Below are 17,691 nucleotides of genomic sequence, written 5' to 3' on the forward strand. Positions count from 1 at the left end.
GGTGTTGTAAATTAGTTAAATTAGCCTCCTCGCATAAGTGGTACCTAAATTTCCTACTTCACAGATGCAATTGTCTTTTGGGCTGCAAAGGTCGACAGTGAGCTACACAATGGTCGGAAGCTCACCCCAACCCGGGCTGGCTTTGAACTCATGACCTTTCGGTCAGTAGTGATCTAATGCAGCTGACTCCCAGCCAGTTGCGCCACAGTGCCAAAGCTGAGCCATTGAGTCTTTACCCTCCCAATTAAAAGTGAGTGAGAGATTTGGAGTCCGATTTAGTGCCTTCTGATACACCAAGTACCAGTTCTGTCCACATCTTCAAACAACATATTCACCACATTAAATTAATTTGGTGAGGATAACCCATAAATTTCCACATAATCTCTGGATCAAGTCCAGTTTATCCCCTGTGCCTGGAAATTAGTTGAACAAACTCAGGGTGGAAGGCCTTTTTCTCTGATTAGTTGTGCTCATGAGATGTCTCTGGGGCTTGAATGAGGGAAAGAATCTTGTTTTTTCACCATGTTTTATTTGGTAGTTGGGCCTCTGAGTATGATGGTCAGTTTTACTGTTTCTCCCCCTCAGGAAATATGACTCTTTGGTCCAAGCTCAGGCTCGGGAGCTCTCTCATCTTCGGCAGGCAATGCGAGAGGGACAAGGGTTGTGTTGCATGCTGAGCCAACACTTCAAGAACACCACCAAGTCCTTTGAGGATCTCCTGCAGGGCACCGACATCGATTACTTCTTGGCACAGAGCTTTCGAGAACAACTGACACAAGGAAACCAGCTGACCGGACGATTGACCAGGAAACTGAGCTGTCGTGAGTTCAATGCCTGACAAAAAGTTTAAATTAGAGGATTTTTAAAAATAAAAATAAAATAAAAATGAGTATTGCTAACCAGAACGCTTAAAAGCAAAGCTTTCTGGTTAGCAATACTTATTATTATTATTATTATTATTATTATTATTATTATTATTATTAGCCTAACCCTGCCGAGATACAATTGTGTGCTTTCCACCTATGCAACCGTGAAGCCAACAGGAAATTGAAAGTCACCTGGGAAGGTCAAGAGCTTGACCATTGTTTCCATCCTAAATATCTCGATGTCACCTTAGATTGAACACTAGCATATAGGAAACACTGCTTGAACACCAAGCACAAAGTAGCTGCACGCAGTAACATCCTGCGGAAACTTTCTGGCAGCACATGGGGTGCAGACCAAAAATTAGTAAGAACATCAGCCCTGGCCTTGTCTTACTCAACTGCCGAGTATGCCTACCCTGTTTGGCATAAGTCTGCCCATGCAAAGCAGGTGAATATAGCGTTGAATGAAACATGCAGAATAGTCACAGGATGTCTTAAACCTACACATGTTGATAAACTCTACAAGCTAGCTAGCATTGCCCCCCCCCCCCCCCGATGTGCGATGGGAAGTTGATGCTAAATATGAGAGAAATAGTTGAACACTGTGAAAGCCATCCACTACATGGCTACCAGTCTCCTCCCAGTAGACTCAAATCAAGGAAAAGCTTTATGAGAACGACCACTCCTCTTGGCATCCCTCCAGCAACAGCAAGGGTATCCCTCTGGGCAGCTAAACCAGGAAATCCCAACTGGTCGGTTGAGACCTCCAAGGGAGGAACATCCCACAGTCAGAACTTCTTACAAACATAGGCCCTCTTCCACATCCTCCACTAGTTGGATGCAGAGGAGGTCCTCTTCAGCAGAGCCCAGTCCTTGGGCAGGTGTATGTAGGAAAAGGCATTCCTTAAAGTAGCAAGGTCCCGGGCTGTTTAGAGGTTGAAATGTCATCACAAACACCGTGAATCCAAAGTAGAAGCATATTGATTGAGCCATTGGTGGAAATCAGACTGGACATGTAGGGGGAAATAGAGTTTGGCCTTCCATAAAGTTAAGATTTTCTATTGTGAGGTGACTGACTAATTTTTTGTCTCTGAATTATTTTTGCAGGGAATGATTTAAATGTGGAAGACAAATCAAGCCATGAAGTGCTGGCTCTAAGGTAAATAAGAAGGGATCCCTTTGTTGTTGAGTGGTGTAGAGTATTGTGCATGAGTCCCTTTGTTCTTGTGAAGTCAATTATTATTATTAGGTTGTTGTAGGTTTTTTCGGGCTATATGGCCATGTTCTAAAGGCATTCTCTCCTGACGTTTCGGCTGGATGTTTTTAGCCTTCAATTCCCAGAAATCCTAACAGCTGGTAAACTGGCTGGGATTTCTGGAAGTTGTAGGCCAAAAACCTCTGGGGACCCCAGGTTGAGAACCACTGCTCTAGAACATGGCCATATAACCCGAAAAAACCTACAACTCCCCAGTGATTCCAGCCATGAAAGCCTTCAACAATTATTATTATTATTACTAGCCACCCCCTGCCATGCGTTGCTGTGGCCCTGTCTGTGTATATGTGTTTTTGTGTGTATATATGTGTGAGTATATATTTGTGTATATGTGTATTTATGTGGTTATGCACATACGTTGTAATGTAATGTTTTTTATATTTTTTGGCTTTTTAAGTCTCTTCTGCTGTGTTTTTCAGTGTATTCATAAGTGATGGGCACTCATTGGCCTGATAGGTGTCTTGTGACCAAATTTGGTGTCAATTTGTCCAGTAGTTTTTGAGTTATGTTAATCCCACAAACGAACATTACATTTTTATTTATATAGATTAATATTTATTTATTTCGTGTATTTGTATCCCGTCCTTCTCACCCCCAGGGGGGACTTAGGGTGGCTTCACAACAGGCATTCATTCAATGCCAACAACAATCAGAAATAATAATACAATTAAAACAATTAATTAAAACATTAAATTACTAAGACAGTTGATTAAAATCACGCAGGTTTAAAATCAAAGTTTGGATCAGTCAATTGTCATCCACACAAATTAAGTCTTATTTTAATAGCTGCCTCTACTATTCAAGCGCTTGGTCCAATAATCAGGTTGTGAGTTTCTTTCTAAAGGACAGGAGGAAGGGGGGCAATCTGATGTCATTGGGAAGAGAGTTCCACAGTTCCACATTTCTGACTGATGACAACCCTAAGCTGATTCATGGGATGTTCTTGGCAAAATTTGTTCAAAGGCAATGTGCTATTTTCATCTTCTGCAGCAAAGATTATGTGACTTGTTCAGGGTGACCCAATGGTTGAACCCAAGGATTTGAACCTTTGTTTCTAGAATCCCAGTGCAATACCCAAGTCAGGGGTGCTCAAACTTTTTAAACAGAGGGCCAGGTCACAGTCCCTCAAACTGTTGGAGGGCCAGATTATAATTTGAAAAAAAAAAAAGAATGAATTCTTATGTACACTGCACATATCTTATTTATAGCGCAAAAAAACAAAACAGTAATTAAAATTAAGAACAATTTTAACAAATATAAACTTATTAGTATTTCAGTGGGAAGTGTGGGCCTGCTTTTGGCTGATGAGGTAGGATTGTTGTTGTTGTTGTTGTCTGCATTCAAGTCATTTCAAGCTTAGGTTGACCCTGAGCGAGGGCCGGGCAAATGACCTTGGAGGGCCGTATTCGGCCCTTGGGCCTTAGTTTGAGGACCCCTGACCTAAGTCATGCTCAGAGGCGGCCCTAGGTAATTTTCAATGGTAAGCAAACAGTATTTTGGCACCCCCCCCCCCCCCAACCAATCATTGATATATATTTTCTATTCATTGTGGGAGTTCTGTGTGCCATATTTGGTTCAATTCCATCATTGGTGGAGTTCAGAATGCTCTCTGATTTTAGGTGAACTATACATCCCTGTAACTACAACTCACATATGTCAAGGTCTGTTTTCCCCCAAGAGCGCCTCAAGAGCGCCCCAGGCAAAATCAACTATACTGCAAATGCTTACTTTGCGTAATGGGTTGAGCCACCCCTGGTCATGCTAGCTGTAGACTTATATTTTACATTCCCTGCATAGTGTGCATGTCAACTGATAGGATAATACATTTTTTAATTTACTATCCACAGTCCTGTCTCTTAGGCTCAGAAAACACTCTGTTTTCCAATGACTCAATAGCAACAGCTGTCATTTGAGCATCTCATTGAAAAATGGGGCTAACTCATGACCTTATTAATATAGAGCCCTTTACAGCCCTGGTTTGAGTTCGCTTCACTGTAGCCTCTATCAAATTACTGATTGTCTGAAAGATAACTAGGGAATTGAGGGCTGGTCCTCTGAAGGAAGTGAAAGGAATATTGGTGCAAATGCTCCTAATGGTCTCCATCCACAGGTTGAGCAAGGAGCTTGAAGAGAAGGAGCAAATCATCAAGACTCTCCAGGCTAAGCTCCACGTGCACTCAGTATCCCCTTCCAGTAACCACAGCATGTCCGAGTCGTCCCGCTCTGGCAGTAGCACTTCCTTTCTCTCTGATGGCTTGGAGGGCTGCTCTGACATGGAGGATGCCACTGAGTACAGTTCCTACCAGGAGGATGCCAGTGGAGACCAGTTCCACAGCCTCTCAACAGACAAAGGTATAACCTTTTGGTTTTGCGTGAGCTGTTTTGGCATCCTTGTTCACTGAGAAGTAGAACATAAATACTTTATGTTTGTCGTAGGTTTATTCCTCTAACAAAAACTGTTCAGTGGAAGAAAATGTGCCAAGCTCAGCAGTCTTCATTGCCTAAAACATTTGACCTCTGAGCTTTATTGTGGAAGCCCAGTTAGAAATCTTGCATGCTTTTGTCAGTTAAAAAGTGAATCATAATGCAACCTAATTTTAAAAATCTTGGTGTCTTGGTTTTTCAGCCTGTTCCTGGGATTGGGTTGTTGTAGGTTTTTTGAGCTGTATGGCCATGTTCTAAAAGCATTCTCTCCTGACGTTTCACCCGCATTTGTGGCAGGCATCCTCAGAGGTTGAGAGATTTGTTGGAAACTAGGAAAATTGGGTTTATATATCTGTGTAAGGTCCAGGGTGGGAAAAAGAACTCATGTCTGTTGGAGCTAGGTGTGAATGTTTCAATTGGCCACCTTGATTAGCATTTGATGGCCTGATAGTTTGGCTTGTTGCTGCCTGGGAAATTCCTTTGTTGAGAGGTGATTAGGTGTTCCAGATTGTTTCTTGTCTGGAGTTCCCTGTGTTTGAGTTTTGTTTTTTATTTACTGTTATAATTTCAGAGTTTTTTTTTTGTACTGGTAGCCAGATTTTGTTCATTTTCATGGTTTCTTCCTTTCTGTTGAAATTGTCCATATGCTTGTAGATTTCAATGGCTTCTCTGTGTAGCCTGATATGGTCGTTGTTAGAGTGACCCAGCATTTCTGTCTTCTCAGATAATATGCTGTCCAGGTTGGTTCATCAGGTGCTCTGCTATGGCTGACTTCTCTGGTTGAAGTAGTCTGCAGTGCCTTTCATGTTCACACCTCTCTCCAACAGACAAGAGTTCTTTCTCCCACCCTGGACCTTCCACAGATATATAAACACAATTTTCCTAGTTTCTAATAAACCTCACAACCTCTGAGGACGCCTGTCATAGATGCAGGTGAAACGTCAGGAGAGAATGCTTCTGGAACATGGCCATGCAGCCCGAAAAACCTACAATAACCCAGTGATTCCAGGCATGAAAGCCTTCGTCAATACATTGTTCCTGGGGCACTAATTCAGAAAATTGCATTAGATAGTCCGCATTCACTCTAGTTTCTTAGATATTTGTTTGTTTGTTTGTTTGTTTACAGTATTTATATTCTGTCCTTCTCACCCCACAGGGGACTCAGGGCAGATTGCAATGTACATATACATGGCAAACATTAAATTCCATAGACACACAACATATATAGACAGACACAGAAGCAATTTAACATTCCAGCTTTTCTTGAGGGTATTTTGGCCACCAGGGGAGCTGTTGCTTCACCGTCCATCTGTGACACTGATGGAGAACTTCCTCATTCTTTGCATGCTTGCTGGAGAGTTTTATGGCCTTGTAAATTAGTTAAATTTGCCTCCCCACATAAGCAGTACCTAAATGTCCTACTTGACAGATGCAACTGTCTTTCGGACTGCAAAGGTCGACAGCAAGCTACACAAATTGGTTGGATGCGCACTCCGACCCATTCTGGCTTCGAACTCATGACCTTTCGGTCAGTAGTGATCTTAACATGATTGGTTAACATGATTTTCTATGAGATATGGTTAACATGATTTTCTATGAGCGAGCAGATGAAGACTGGTATATGGGCAATATTTCGTATCACCAAAACTACAGCTGATAGGAGAAAGCCAGTGCCGTTTTTTGAATCAGCAGATCAGATATATCCAGAAACTGATCTAACCTTTCAGGCATCAAAATATGTGTTGGCCAGTCCAATAAATGCCAGGACATTCAAAAGTAAAATACTGGAATGACAATTAGGTCTGCTGAGAATGTGCATTTCAGAACTGAAATGTATCTCCAGGTGGACTGTGGAAGCTCTTATTTATTATAAGAATACTAAGCAATCAAATAAAATGTGGCAATGGCTCACATCATGGAGTGCTGTTGTGCTCCCACTGGCTTGAAGTCCTAATGTTTAATCCATCCATGAAGAAGTTGAATTTACTATTGGGGCGGCGGGGGGTGTTGTTTGAACCACATGTTCTGTATTGGTAACAGAGACTATATGTCCAATCACAATGTCTTTCCTCTTCTTTTTCTCAGATCCTGGCCGCCAACTTGGCAAAACCTCTGCCCAACCATCTCACCCAGCCTTTAGTACCACCTCCTCTGCTGCTCCAGCAGAATCCACACAAAGAAACTTTGCTCTGCCTCCTTCCCAGCGTGCCTTAATGACAGTCAGCCAGCCCTCTGGAGGTATGGTCTCCATAACCATCATAGGAGCTGTGGGCTACAATTGCAAGGGTCAAGGGGAGGGATCGTAAAATAAACGTGGTTTTAGGGTTGACTTTTCCCTCTTTCATTCTGTGCTTTTTATTAAGGTAATAATAGGGCTGGGTGGTTTCGTTTCGTTAATTCGTAATTCGTTAAAAATTCGTTATTTTTTTTGTTAACGAAGCGATAACGAACCATTCTGGAGCAACTTAAAAACGAAACGAATTTTTCAATTCGTTTCGTAAATGCTTCGTATTTCGTTATGTATTCGTTTCGTTATCAGTTTGAGGTCGTTTCGTTATTATTTCCGCATGTCTGGGGCAAGTTTTATAGTTGTTTTTTGTTTAATTAGGGAAAAAAAATTATAATATCACACCAACAGTCAACAACAGAGGGAGAGGGAAGCTTCAGAAGTTTTTTTAGCGTATTGCGCGATCGCGGCCGCCATTAACGAATCGATTCGTTATTGTTTCGTTATTGTTTCGTTATTGTTTTGTAATTTTTTTTACCATTTACGAAATTTCGTAAATATCGAACTTTTTTTAAGGAAAATTTCGGAATTCTTTTAAATATCGAAACGCAAAAAAACCCAAAAAACGAATCGATTTTAGAAACAAATTTTTCCGTTGTTACCCAGGCCTAGGTAATAATATTAATAAGTGCTGGGAACTGTGTTATGAAGATCAGCATGGGAAATATATGTGTTCATAGAATGATAGAGCTGCAAGAGACCACATGGGCCATCCAGTCCAACCCCCTGCCATGAAGGAAAAGCACAAAGTACCCCTGACAGATGGCCATCCAGCCTCTGTTTAAAAACCTCCAAGGAAAGAGCTTCCACCACACTCTGAGGCAGAGAATTCCACTGCTGAACAGCTCTCACCAGGGCCATAGCCAGAAAAAAAATTCAGGAGGGATTGAAATTTTCGGGGGGGGGGGGTTGAAAATTTCACGGGGGGTGTTGAAACCTGCCTCCTAGCTCACGCTGAAGCAAAGAGCACAGCAGGGGGCAGAGCAGCCTTCAATAGCCTGCAGCTCCGCCCCTGTCAACCACCTCCACCAAGTCTGGTCTCCTTAATGAGAGCATTCAACACACACACACCCAACTTGGTTGCTTCACTGCATTCGGCTATTGCTGCAAGTAATGACAGTGTGAATAAATTGTCAATATTTGCTTGAAATAGTGCTTACAGTTCTGGAGGGACTCTTAATTTTTTGCATCTCATAGACTTAGCATGGGGATTTGGTTAACCAGTTAAAATTCATGAGTAAACCAGTTTTTTTAAAAAAAATCTGAAACATTCCGAGGAGGGTTTGATATTCACAGAATATAATGGATTTGGAAAAACCAATATGCTCACTAGCTACATTATTGGCATGGTCCAGGAGGTGCCAATGGCATTTGTACAAATATATTATATGCCCGTCATCATTATCATCAACATTTTATGTGTTATCCACCTCTCCTCATGGCTTGGGCTGGGGTACAATACAGTCTAAACCAGGGGTCCACAAACTTTTTAAACAGAGAGCCATGTCACAGTCCCTCAAATTGTTGGAGGGCGGATTATAATTTGAAAAAAAAATGAATTCCTATGCACACTGCACGTATCTCATTTCTAATGCTAAAAACACTTTAAAACAATACAATAATTAAAATGAAGAACAATTGTAACAAATATAAACTTATTAGTATTTCAATGGGAAGTGTGGGCCTGCTTTTGGCTGATGAGATAGGATTGTTGTTGTTTGTTTTCAAATAGTTTCAGACTTAAGTTGACCCTGAGCGAGGGCCGGGTAAATGACCTTGGAGGGCCGTATCTGGCCCACGGGCCTTAGTTTGAGGACCCCTGGTCTAAACCAATAACTTCAATGTGGTCGTAACATGGTAGAATCAGAAGTAAACATGGTGTTATCTACTAAGCCCATGCTTAATATTATTACAGCTTCTCCGTATAATGGCTATACATACTTTGCTTAAATTATGGGTGGATACTTGTGAACCTCCTGTGCACATCTGGTGGGTCATACCATGTTTTGGTGAGCTAATGTCACTTCAGGCTACCATTTTAGTCCATTTTTTATTTTTTTGCAAGTGGGGTGGTTGTGGGTTCAGTAAGAAGTAAATTTCCACATTTGCAGCTGGTTTAAATATATATTGTGAAAGAATATACCCATCTTCCCATGCAGTCTGTTCAATAGTCAAACATCTCATATGGTAAGAATCCTTTTTTTAGAAAAGGTTAGGCTGAAAATTAATTCAGTTTATTATTAAGTAATCAATCCACTGAGCCCCCGGTGGCGCAGTGGGTTAAAGCCCTATGCCAGCAGGAATGAAGACCGACAGGTTGCAGGTTCGAATCCAGGGAGAGGCGGATGAGCTCCCTCTATCAGCTCCAGCTCCTCATGCGGGGACATGAGAAAAGCCTCCCACAAGGATGATAAAAACATCAAATCATCCGGGCGTCCCCTGGGCAACGTTCTTGCAGACGGCCAATTCTCTCACAACAGGAGCAACTCCTGAAACGACAAAAAAAAAAAAAATCCACTGCTGTTAGTAATGGTAATTCATTACATTAATAGTTATTATAACAAAAAAACGAAGGCTGTCTACAGAACCAAACTCCTGTTCTTTGCAAAGCTTTAATAAACTTCATAGCAGAGCTCTGGTTTCCTGCAAAATATTTGACAGCTACAGATCAGAGCTATTGAGTCAAAATGCAATAATAGTCAATGTATGGTGATCATTATGCTAAAAAAAATGAACAAGTACAATATGTGCCTTGAGGAGCTAAAAGCAAAATGCTGTTTCCCACTCATTATTTAAAAGAAAACATTTTCACCTAATGCTTCACCAGAACTTGCATTCCTGTCGTTTCCACCTCTAATGATGCTCCTTTTCCATCTTGAAAGCCTTGCAAATACTTTGAAGACAGTTTTGAGCTTTAATCTTTTCTTTGGTAGCCTAAACATGCCTTGTTCTTTCAGGCGTTCCTCATACATACAATTTGGTTTCCAGACATTTTCTCATTAGACATGCTCTGGTTCAGTTGTGTCCAACCAATGGTCCTGCAGGTGTTTTGGCCTTCAGCTCCCAGAATTTTTGACCATTGGACAAGTTGGAGTTGGGGTCCCAAATGCCTGGGGGAACCAAAGATTGGACACCACAGCTCTGGCTGATCAGTATCCTTCATACCCAGTGTTCCCAGAACTGGGTAGATGTGCTGTGATCAGTGCCGTATTAAGCATGGGATGATTACTGACATGATACTTCTAAGATTTCCTTAGTTTTGAAAAAAAACCAAGTAGCACCTCATATCATGTCGCCAACGTAACCTTCTGTCTCTCGTTTCTCTTCTCTGTGTCTAGGCTTCCATCCCGAGTCCTTGTCCCAGCCACCTAGTTTCCCTTTGTTTCCATTTGAGCCCAAGCCCTGTTCCTTCATGCCTCTGGGGCCTCCTCCTCCTCCAGCTCCTGCTCTACTCCTTGGCTGCTGCAGAACACCGGTCTTCTCATTGGCCGAGGCACAGCAGGAGTTGCAGATGCTGCAGAAGCAGCTGGGAGAAAGTGAGCACTTTGGCCTTGATGCCCTCTCCCCTCCAGCATGTCAGTTGCATGGCTTGATGAACCACATTTTTTGCATGGCTTCCTTTCATCACAACATGGAGGGGCAGCTTCCCAGGATAAAGACGTCACTGTGGTGTGCCTTCGAGTCGTGTCTGGACATATGGTGACCTTAAGGCAAAACTGGGTTTTCTTGGCAAAAGGTGTTCAAAGGGGACAGATCTTGCCCAAGATCAACCAGAGGGTTTTAATGGCCAAGCAGAGTTTCAAACCCTAGAATCCTACTTCTTCAGTGTCCTAATTTAACACTCAAACCACTACTGGCTCTAGAGAAGTCATAGAATAATCAAATCCTAGAGTTGGAAGAGACCTCATGGGCCATCCAGTCCAACCCCCTGCCAAGAAGCAGGAATATTGCATTCAAAGCACCTCCAACAGATGGCCATTCAGCCTCTGTTTAAAAGCTTCCAAAGAAGGAGCCTCCACCACACTCCAGGGCAGAGAGTTCCACTGCTGAACAGCTCTCACAGTCAGAAAGTTCTTCCTAATGTTCAAATAAAATCTCCTTTCATGTAGTTTGAAGCCATTGTTCCGTGTCCTAATCTCCAGGGAAGCAGAAAACAAGCTTGCTCCCTCCTCCCAATGACTTCCTCTCACATATTTATGCATGGCTATCATGTCTCCTCTCAGCCTTCTCTTCTTCAGACTAAACATGCCCAGCTCTTTAAGCCACTCCTCATAGGGCTTGTTCTCCAGACCCTTGATCATTTTAGTTGCCCTCCTCTGGACACATTCCAGCTTGTCAATATCGCTCTTCAATTGTGGTGCCCAGAGTTGTACATAATATTCCAGAGGTCTAACCAAGGCGGAATAGAGGGGTAGCATGACTTCCCTGGGTCTAGACACTTTACCCATATTGGCTTTTTTTGTCGCTGCATCACATTGTTGGCTCATGTTTAACTTGTCCACGATAACCCCAAGATCTTTTTCACACGTACTGCTCTCGAGCCACACGTCCAAGATGTAATTTTTGGTGAGAGTTGCTTTGAGCTTTTTGCTGTGCATCTGCCATTCTGTTTGTGGGCTGGACAAGTTGGTTAAGAAAGAGAATTAAGGACTTTGTAGTGGATCTATAAGCAGACTAGAAGGCCTTTGTTCTAGCCTGGACTCTGTGGCAATGCTCTTCATAGCTGAAATGCATGTCTGAGTGTATCAGCTGGAATGCTTCAAAAGGCGAGAAGGAATTAAGTTGTGGGAGGCCAAAGCCATGATCCCTAAAAAATGAATGAGAAGGAAAATCAGATGAAAGAGCAACTAATGTCTTGGGAGGGAGGGAGATTGTGAGACTACTTTGCAAAGGCTGTAGAAACAGTGGCATGGATCAATACATCTCCAGAATCTGGCTTTTTCGTGCAGAAAAATCTGTTGTGTTGATGAGGAGCAAGGCTGAATTCTACCTTCAAAGACGTGCTTTCCTTGCTCCTTTATAAAAACTTTTGGTTTCTATTTCTAGTTGTTACATTGTTGTCCTGACCTTCCTTAGAGGAATTTTTGTGCAGATAGTTCTGCACAATTCTGTGTACACTTACACACAGACACTTTAATCCTTCCAGTCACCCTGTGCGAAATGGTAAACAATAGTGACTGCCCGAAAGTCAAACATTATATTTTATGGATGTATGGGGATTTGTGCCGTGGGTTCCCTGATGCTCATCCAACACTTCACTCTCTTACTTGATTCCTACCATTCATTTTTTTTTCATGTTCCTCCTCTGTGCTCCTAGCAGTGCTTTTGAAGCTTCCTTGCACTTTTTTTCCTTACAAAACCAATAAGATGAATGTATGTCAATCCAAATCCAATCTGAATTGAAACCAGGATTTCTTCAGTCTATACCATACTACGTCACTGTTTGAACTGTCATATAGGTTCGACCAACCCATAGTGTCTTGATGTATCTGTCTTGGGAGTGGATAGTGAGCTTTCCACTTAGTCAAGAGCTGCAGACTGTCCAGCAGCCCAAGAAGAGCTACTTCATCCCCAGGACATTTGGTGCTACCCAGTTGGCCGGTATCTCACTTATAGTAAGGGGATGGGGTTTCTTTGCTCCATAGCCATTGTGGAGCCCAGGGAAGAACCACAAGAGCTTTGACAAAGTCTGTTTTTGGACTGCTACTGCTCCCCTACGGGAAAAAGTAAGTGGGGGAAGTATCTCAGTTTCCTCTCTTGTGCTTTGAGATGCTGCTGCTGTGTAACCTTCACGGTGCCATATTCCAATTCAAGGGTGTGGGAACTTCCATTTGTCCCAGTACTGTCAAGGCCACTTATGGGGACCTCCTAGGTTTCCTTGTGGATCCTTTGTGACTCTTTCTTCCTAAACCTCCACAATTAAACACTACTACCCTTGAAACCCTACTGGCGCAGTAGGTTAAAGCACTGAGCTGCTGAGCTTGTTGATCGAAAGGTCGCAGGTTCTATTCCGGGGAGCGGCGTGAGCTTCCGCTGTCAGCCCTAGCTTCTGCCAACCTAGCAGTTCAAAAACATGCAAATGTGAGTAGATCAATAGGTACCGCTCCGGCAGGAAGGTAACGGCGCTCCATGCAGTCATGCCGGCCACATGACCTTGGAGGTGTCTACGGACAACGCTGGCTCTTCGGCTTAGAAATGGAGATGAGCACCACACCCCAGAGTCAGACATGACTGGACTTAATGTCAGGGGACTACCTTTACCTTTACCTTTTTACCCTTGAACCATTGCTGCCCTCACAGACACCACATGTCAGAACTTAACCACTATAGTTACATTATTACATGTCAGATCTTAACCACTAGGCTTGGTTGATCCAAGTCGTAAGTTTTTTAAATCGTAATGAAATCGTAAATAAATTACCTTTTGAAGCGATATCGACGCATTTTGGCAACCCGGAAGTGTTTTTGCCATATCGAAGCCGCATCCGCCATTTTCCTTATGACTTCCACCAGTGAATCGTAAATGCTGGGGGCATTGCCTTCAGGAACAGCTGTTCTTACCCACGCCCACCTCCTTCCTCTTTGCATCGGCGGCTTTGCGAGGTGGGCTTTGCGAGGTGGGCATGGCTTGTCGCCAGGGAGGTAGCCATGCCCACCTCGCAAAGCCCACCTCGCAAAGCCGCTGATGCAAAGAGGAAGGAGGTGGGCGTGGATAAGAACAGCTGTTCCTGAAGGCCACGCCCCCAGCGACCTCCAAGGAGAGCTGTGCTTGGCCATGCCCACCTCTCCCTTCAGCATGGAAGCTTGACAGGGAAGGGAAGCTGAGAGATTTTTAAAGTGTTAGTTTTAAAATCTCTCAGCTTTCCTTCCCTGGCAAGCTGTCATGCAGAAGGAAGAGGTGGACGTGGCCAAGCACAGCCCTCCTTGGAGGTCGCTGGGGGCGAGGCCTCCAAGGAGGGCTGTGCTTGGCCACGGCCACCTCTCCCTTCTGCATGGAAGCTCGTGGCAAGGGAAGGAAGGGAAACTGCGAGATTTTAATGGTTCTGGAGGGAGGGAGGGACACCTTCCATTAACGAAACAAAGGAAGCGATTCGTATTTCCTGGTATTTCTAATCTTTTTTTCAAGAAAATTTCGGAAATAATTTCAAAATTGAACCGCCAGGATCAATCAAGCCTATGGTTACATTATTACAAAGTTTTTCTGTTATCTCCGCCGAAGACATAGATGGCATCCCGATAGGCATTATTACATTACATTACAAAGAATGAAGACTGAAGCCACACAAGAGCTGTATCCCAGCTCCAGTGCTGTGCTTCCAGGTCACTGCTTTTTAAACTGTGGGTCCCAACCTCACATTCGGCCCCCTTCACTCAGTGTTGGGGTTATGAATAACATGAAAACAGTGGAAGGTTTCTGAATGCCCCCTAGTGGCTGTTTTAGATATTTGCATGATTCTGATAACAACACTGTGCAGTGCTTACAGGGGACTCTGCAGGAAATGCTTCAGCTGTGCTTCATAAAAAGGAAAGTCAGCCTGTTTAGCAAGCCTGGCAAATGGAGATTTATTATTATCAATATATGTTTGATTTTATACCTATATACGTGGGCTGTGTAAACATTTCTTGGGCAAAAACAGATTGCAAGTGGAAAACGTTTAAGAAGATGGAGATGATGCAGTTTGCACTCTTCCTTCCTTCTGATTTATGTATGTATTTTCTGCCCAGGCATAAAGGTCCCGACACCAACACCAGTAAAGCCAGGGCCACTTGCTGGCCTTTCTTCTATAGGCAGCCCTGCTCTCTCCTCCAAAGACTGTTGCAAAGGCTGTCCGCATTCTCCTCAGTCATTTCCCATGCAAAACTGTCCTGAGTGGAGCAGGAAATCGGGAGGATGCATTGCAGGGAACAGCCCTCTCTGGTACATGCCTCCCTTCACACAGACGCAAGACAAACCTGTCTCTGGAACCTTGCCATCATGTTTGTCAACAGCATTTTCTGGCCAGCTCTCAGGTAAGAACTTGTGATTGGTACACTCTTTTATGCATGAATAATTTACTTATTTATTGTCAAAGGCTTTCATGGCCGGAATCGCTGGGTTGTTGTAGGTTTTTTTGGGCTATATGGCCATGATCTAGAGCAGGGGTAGGTAACCTTCGGCCCTCCAGGTGTGGTGGACTTCAACTCCCACAATTCCTTGAGGCTCGTGTAAGCCTTTGGGGCGAATGCCGAGCCTCAAGGAATTGTGGGAGTTGAAGTCCACCACACCTGGAGGGCCGAAGGTTCCCTACCCCTGGTCTAGAGGCATTCTCTCCTGACGTTTAGGCTTGCCATAGATGCAGGCGAAACATCAGGAGAGAATGCCTCTGGACCATGGCCATATATCCCAAAAAAACCTACAACAACCCAATTTACTTATTTATTTGCCATATTTATACCCCACCTTTCTCTACCCAAGCAGGGGGAATCAAGGCTTACAATGGCACATACACAGTGCCTCAAAACAACAAATAGTTTAAGTGAACTGTTGGATTTTACAAATTATGCTGCAAATTAATTGGAATCTTAAGAGCATGAGCCCCTTCTTTTTGTGGAAAATGTAGCACTCAAAATGTTACCTCACTTTTTAGGAGTCATAGGGACTTTGTAACATAAATTTTACCCCCTTTTGTGCTATTTTAGACCTAAGGGTCATTTCCTTTCTATTGAGAAAATCAGCTTTTTCCATGTTGAACACATACAATAAATGATAAATTCAAGTTTTATAAAGTTTCATGGGTGGAGTCACCGTAGATCATGAATAATTTGTGACGTTCCCTCCTTTGTCACAAGTACGTTTGTCAGAGACGAGAGACAGGGCCTTCTCGGTGGTGGCCCCTCAGCTGTGGAACACCCTCCCTATAGATATTAGATTGGCCACCTCCCTTTTAACATTACGGAAAAAAGTCAAGACGTGGCTTTTTGAACAAGCGTTTGCAAATGCAGAGTAACTGACAGAGGAAAATGGACCGACTAGACAATGAGTCTGGACAATGTTTTTAACAAGGAGACAATATGAATTTATATTTTATTGATTTGTTTAGTTTTTATTATGTGTTATGTTTTTAATTGTATTTATGACATTGTAAACATTGAATTTTGCCCTGTTAACTGCCTTGAGTCACCTACGGGCTGGGAAAGGTGGTATACAAATACAGTAAATAATAAATAAATAAATAAATAAATAAATAAATAAATAAATATCAGGAATTGGAGATGAACAGTTCCTGGAAGTTTGTTTCCAGATCTTTTCCTGATGAGGTTTACAGCTGCTTTAATTTTGTTACTGAGAAGTAGGATGCGTGATTTTGAGTTTTCAGCCCTGGCTACAATGTGAGTTATGGTGATCCCAGCTGTTCTGTTGGAATGTACAGTCTAGCCTCCTTTTATACCCCCAAATTCCCTGATGTGTCATAATTAGTCCAAATCCATCAAATCTTTTCCCTGATTCGCCTTTTGCTTGTGTTCACACACATCCTCCCTTCTCGATGCTGATTTGCTGGAGGACACAGGTGTTGCTTTGTTGGAGGAACATCTGTCTGAGATCCGACTACTCCGCCAGCGCCTTGAGGAGTCCATTTGCACCAATGACCACCTGCGGGAGCAACTGGAGACACGCCTCGCCTCAGTGGCAAAACCCACTGGTAGGAGGATAGTCTTGTCACTTCTCAGGGAGGCGGCCATTATGAATGGTAGTCCAACTCAGAATGTGCGACAGGCCACTATTATTGAGGCTACGTAAGCATTAACATATGTCTACAGGAAGAAGGGAAAGGTGTGGAAAGTGGAAGCAGCCTGCATGCAGAAAGAGGCTTTGCATTCCAGTGTCCTGAGTTGCCCTTCAAAAACAGCCTTTAAGCAATGTTGACAGTAAAAGAAAAATGCTTTACTTCAGCAAACACAAAGGATAAGCAAATGCAATTGAAAAGTGCAAAGGAAAGCAAGGAAGTCTTAATCCAGACACAAATTAAAGTCTCTTACGAAGTCCCAAAAGAAACGTCTTCCATCAGACAACGGACGATGAACTAAGTTCTTAGCAGCAGACACAAAGCAGATTCCATTGGAGTGAAAACATCAGTATCAGGGTTGTTGTTACCAACTAAAGCTGACTGCTCCTGCTACTGATTTATAGCCCTGAATTCCCCATGCAGGAGGTGCTGGGGTGTCTCCCAATTAGCTCAGCATTTTTAGCAGCTATCCTAGCTGAACACTGTCTGTGCTCTGTTTCTTTTTGTCTCTCTAGAAATGTGGGCACTGTCAAACCCTCATTGTCTGATTCTTCTTCTCCCTCCGTTCCTGAGCACTTCCCTGCTCCCCTTCTTCCTCCGAAGATGAGGAATCCCTAACACGCAGGGATACAAATAAGTCGAAATTATAGGAGAGGGGAAACATGTTGCTGGAAGAATAACTATAACAATAAACCATTTTGTTTCCACTTTACGATAATTGTGGATAGACAGTTCTAATGAGTGCGTACAGAAACAGTGTGACCTCCAACACAGCTTTGTTTGCTTTGCATTTAAATACTTGAGTGAGTAAAAGGTGAAGGGTCTCTGGGAACTAGATGCATAACCTTGGGGGCTATCACTTCCTTTAAAGTATTCATTAGTTTAGAAGGGAATCAGGGAGTAGTGCCTGAAGGCACACCAGAAAGCTTCATGAAAGGAATTGAGACCCACCACTATGAGAGGCTCTTTGAGGGACCACACAAGAGAGGGCCTTCTTAGGACATCATCACATAGAGGTCCCTAATGTGAGTAACAGCGAGGGAATTCGCTAAGCAGCTAGAGAAACTGTTGTCTCAC

The 17,691-nt window shown here is 43.1% G+C and overlaps 1 protein-coding gene across 5 annotated transcripts in view; it reads left to right on the forward strand.

Annotated features, from left to right (window-relative positions):
- Positions 1-16,643, forward strand: part of PDE4DIP (phosphodiesterase 4D interacting protein) — a 122,854-nt gene extending 106,211 nt beyond the window's left edge. For 4 of the 5 annotated variants that reach the window (XM_067467686.1, XM_067467685.1, XM_067467687.1 and 1 more), the window contains 7 exons: positions 586-821; positions 1,974-2,025; positions 4,250-4,491; positions 6,649-6,801; positions 10,189-10,386; positions 14,576-14,860; positions 16,399-16,643. In XM_067467686.1, the coding sequence (XP_067323787.1) occupies positions 586-821; positions 1,974-2,025; positions 4,250-4,491; positions 6,649-6,801; positions 10,189-10,386; positions 14,576-14,860; positions 16,399-16,628 (1,396 nt within the window). In that variant the 3' untranslated portion in view covers positions 16,629-16,643. The remainder of the gene's footprint in view (positions 1-585; positions 822-1,973; positions 2,026-4,249; positions 4,492-6,648; positions 6,802-10,188; positions 10,387-14,575; positions 14,861-16,398) is intronic. The other variant, XM_067467689.1, reaches the window with a different exon arrangement.
- Positions 16,644-17,691: the final 1,048 nt, after the last annotated feature.

This window comes from Anolis sagrei, chromosome 4, assembly GCF_037176765.1.
Source record: "Anolis sagrei isolate rAnoSag1 chromosome 4, rAnoSag1.mat, whole genome shotgun sequence".
Taxonomy (NCBI): domain Eukaryota; kingdom Metazoa; phylum Chordata; class Lepidosauria; order Squamata; family Dactyloidae; genus Anolis; species Anolis sagrei.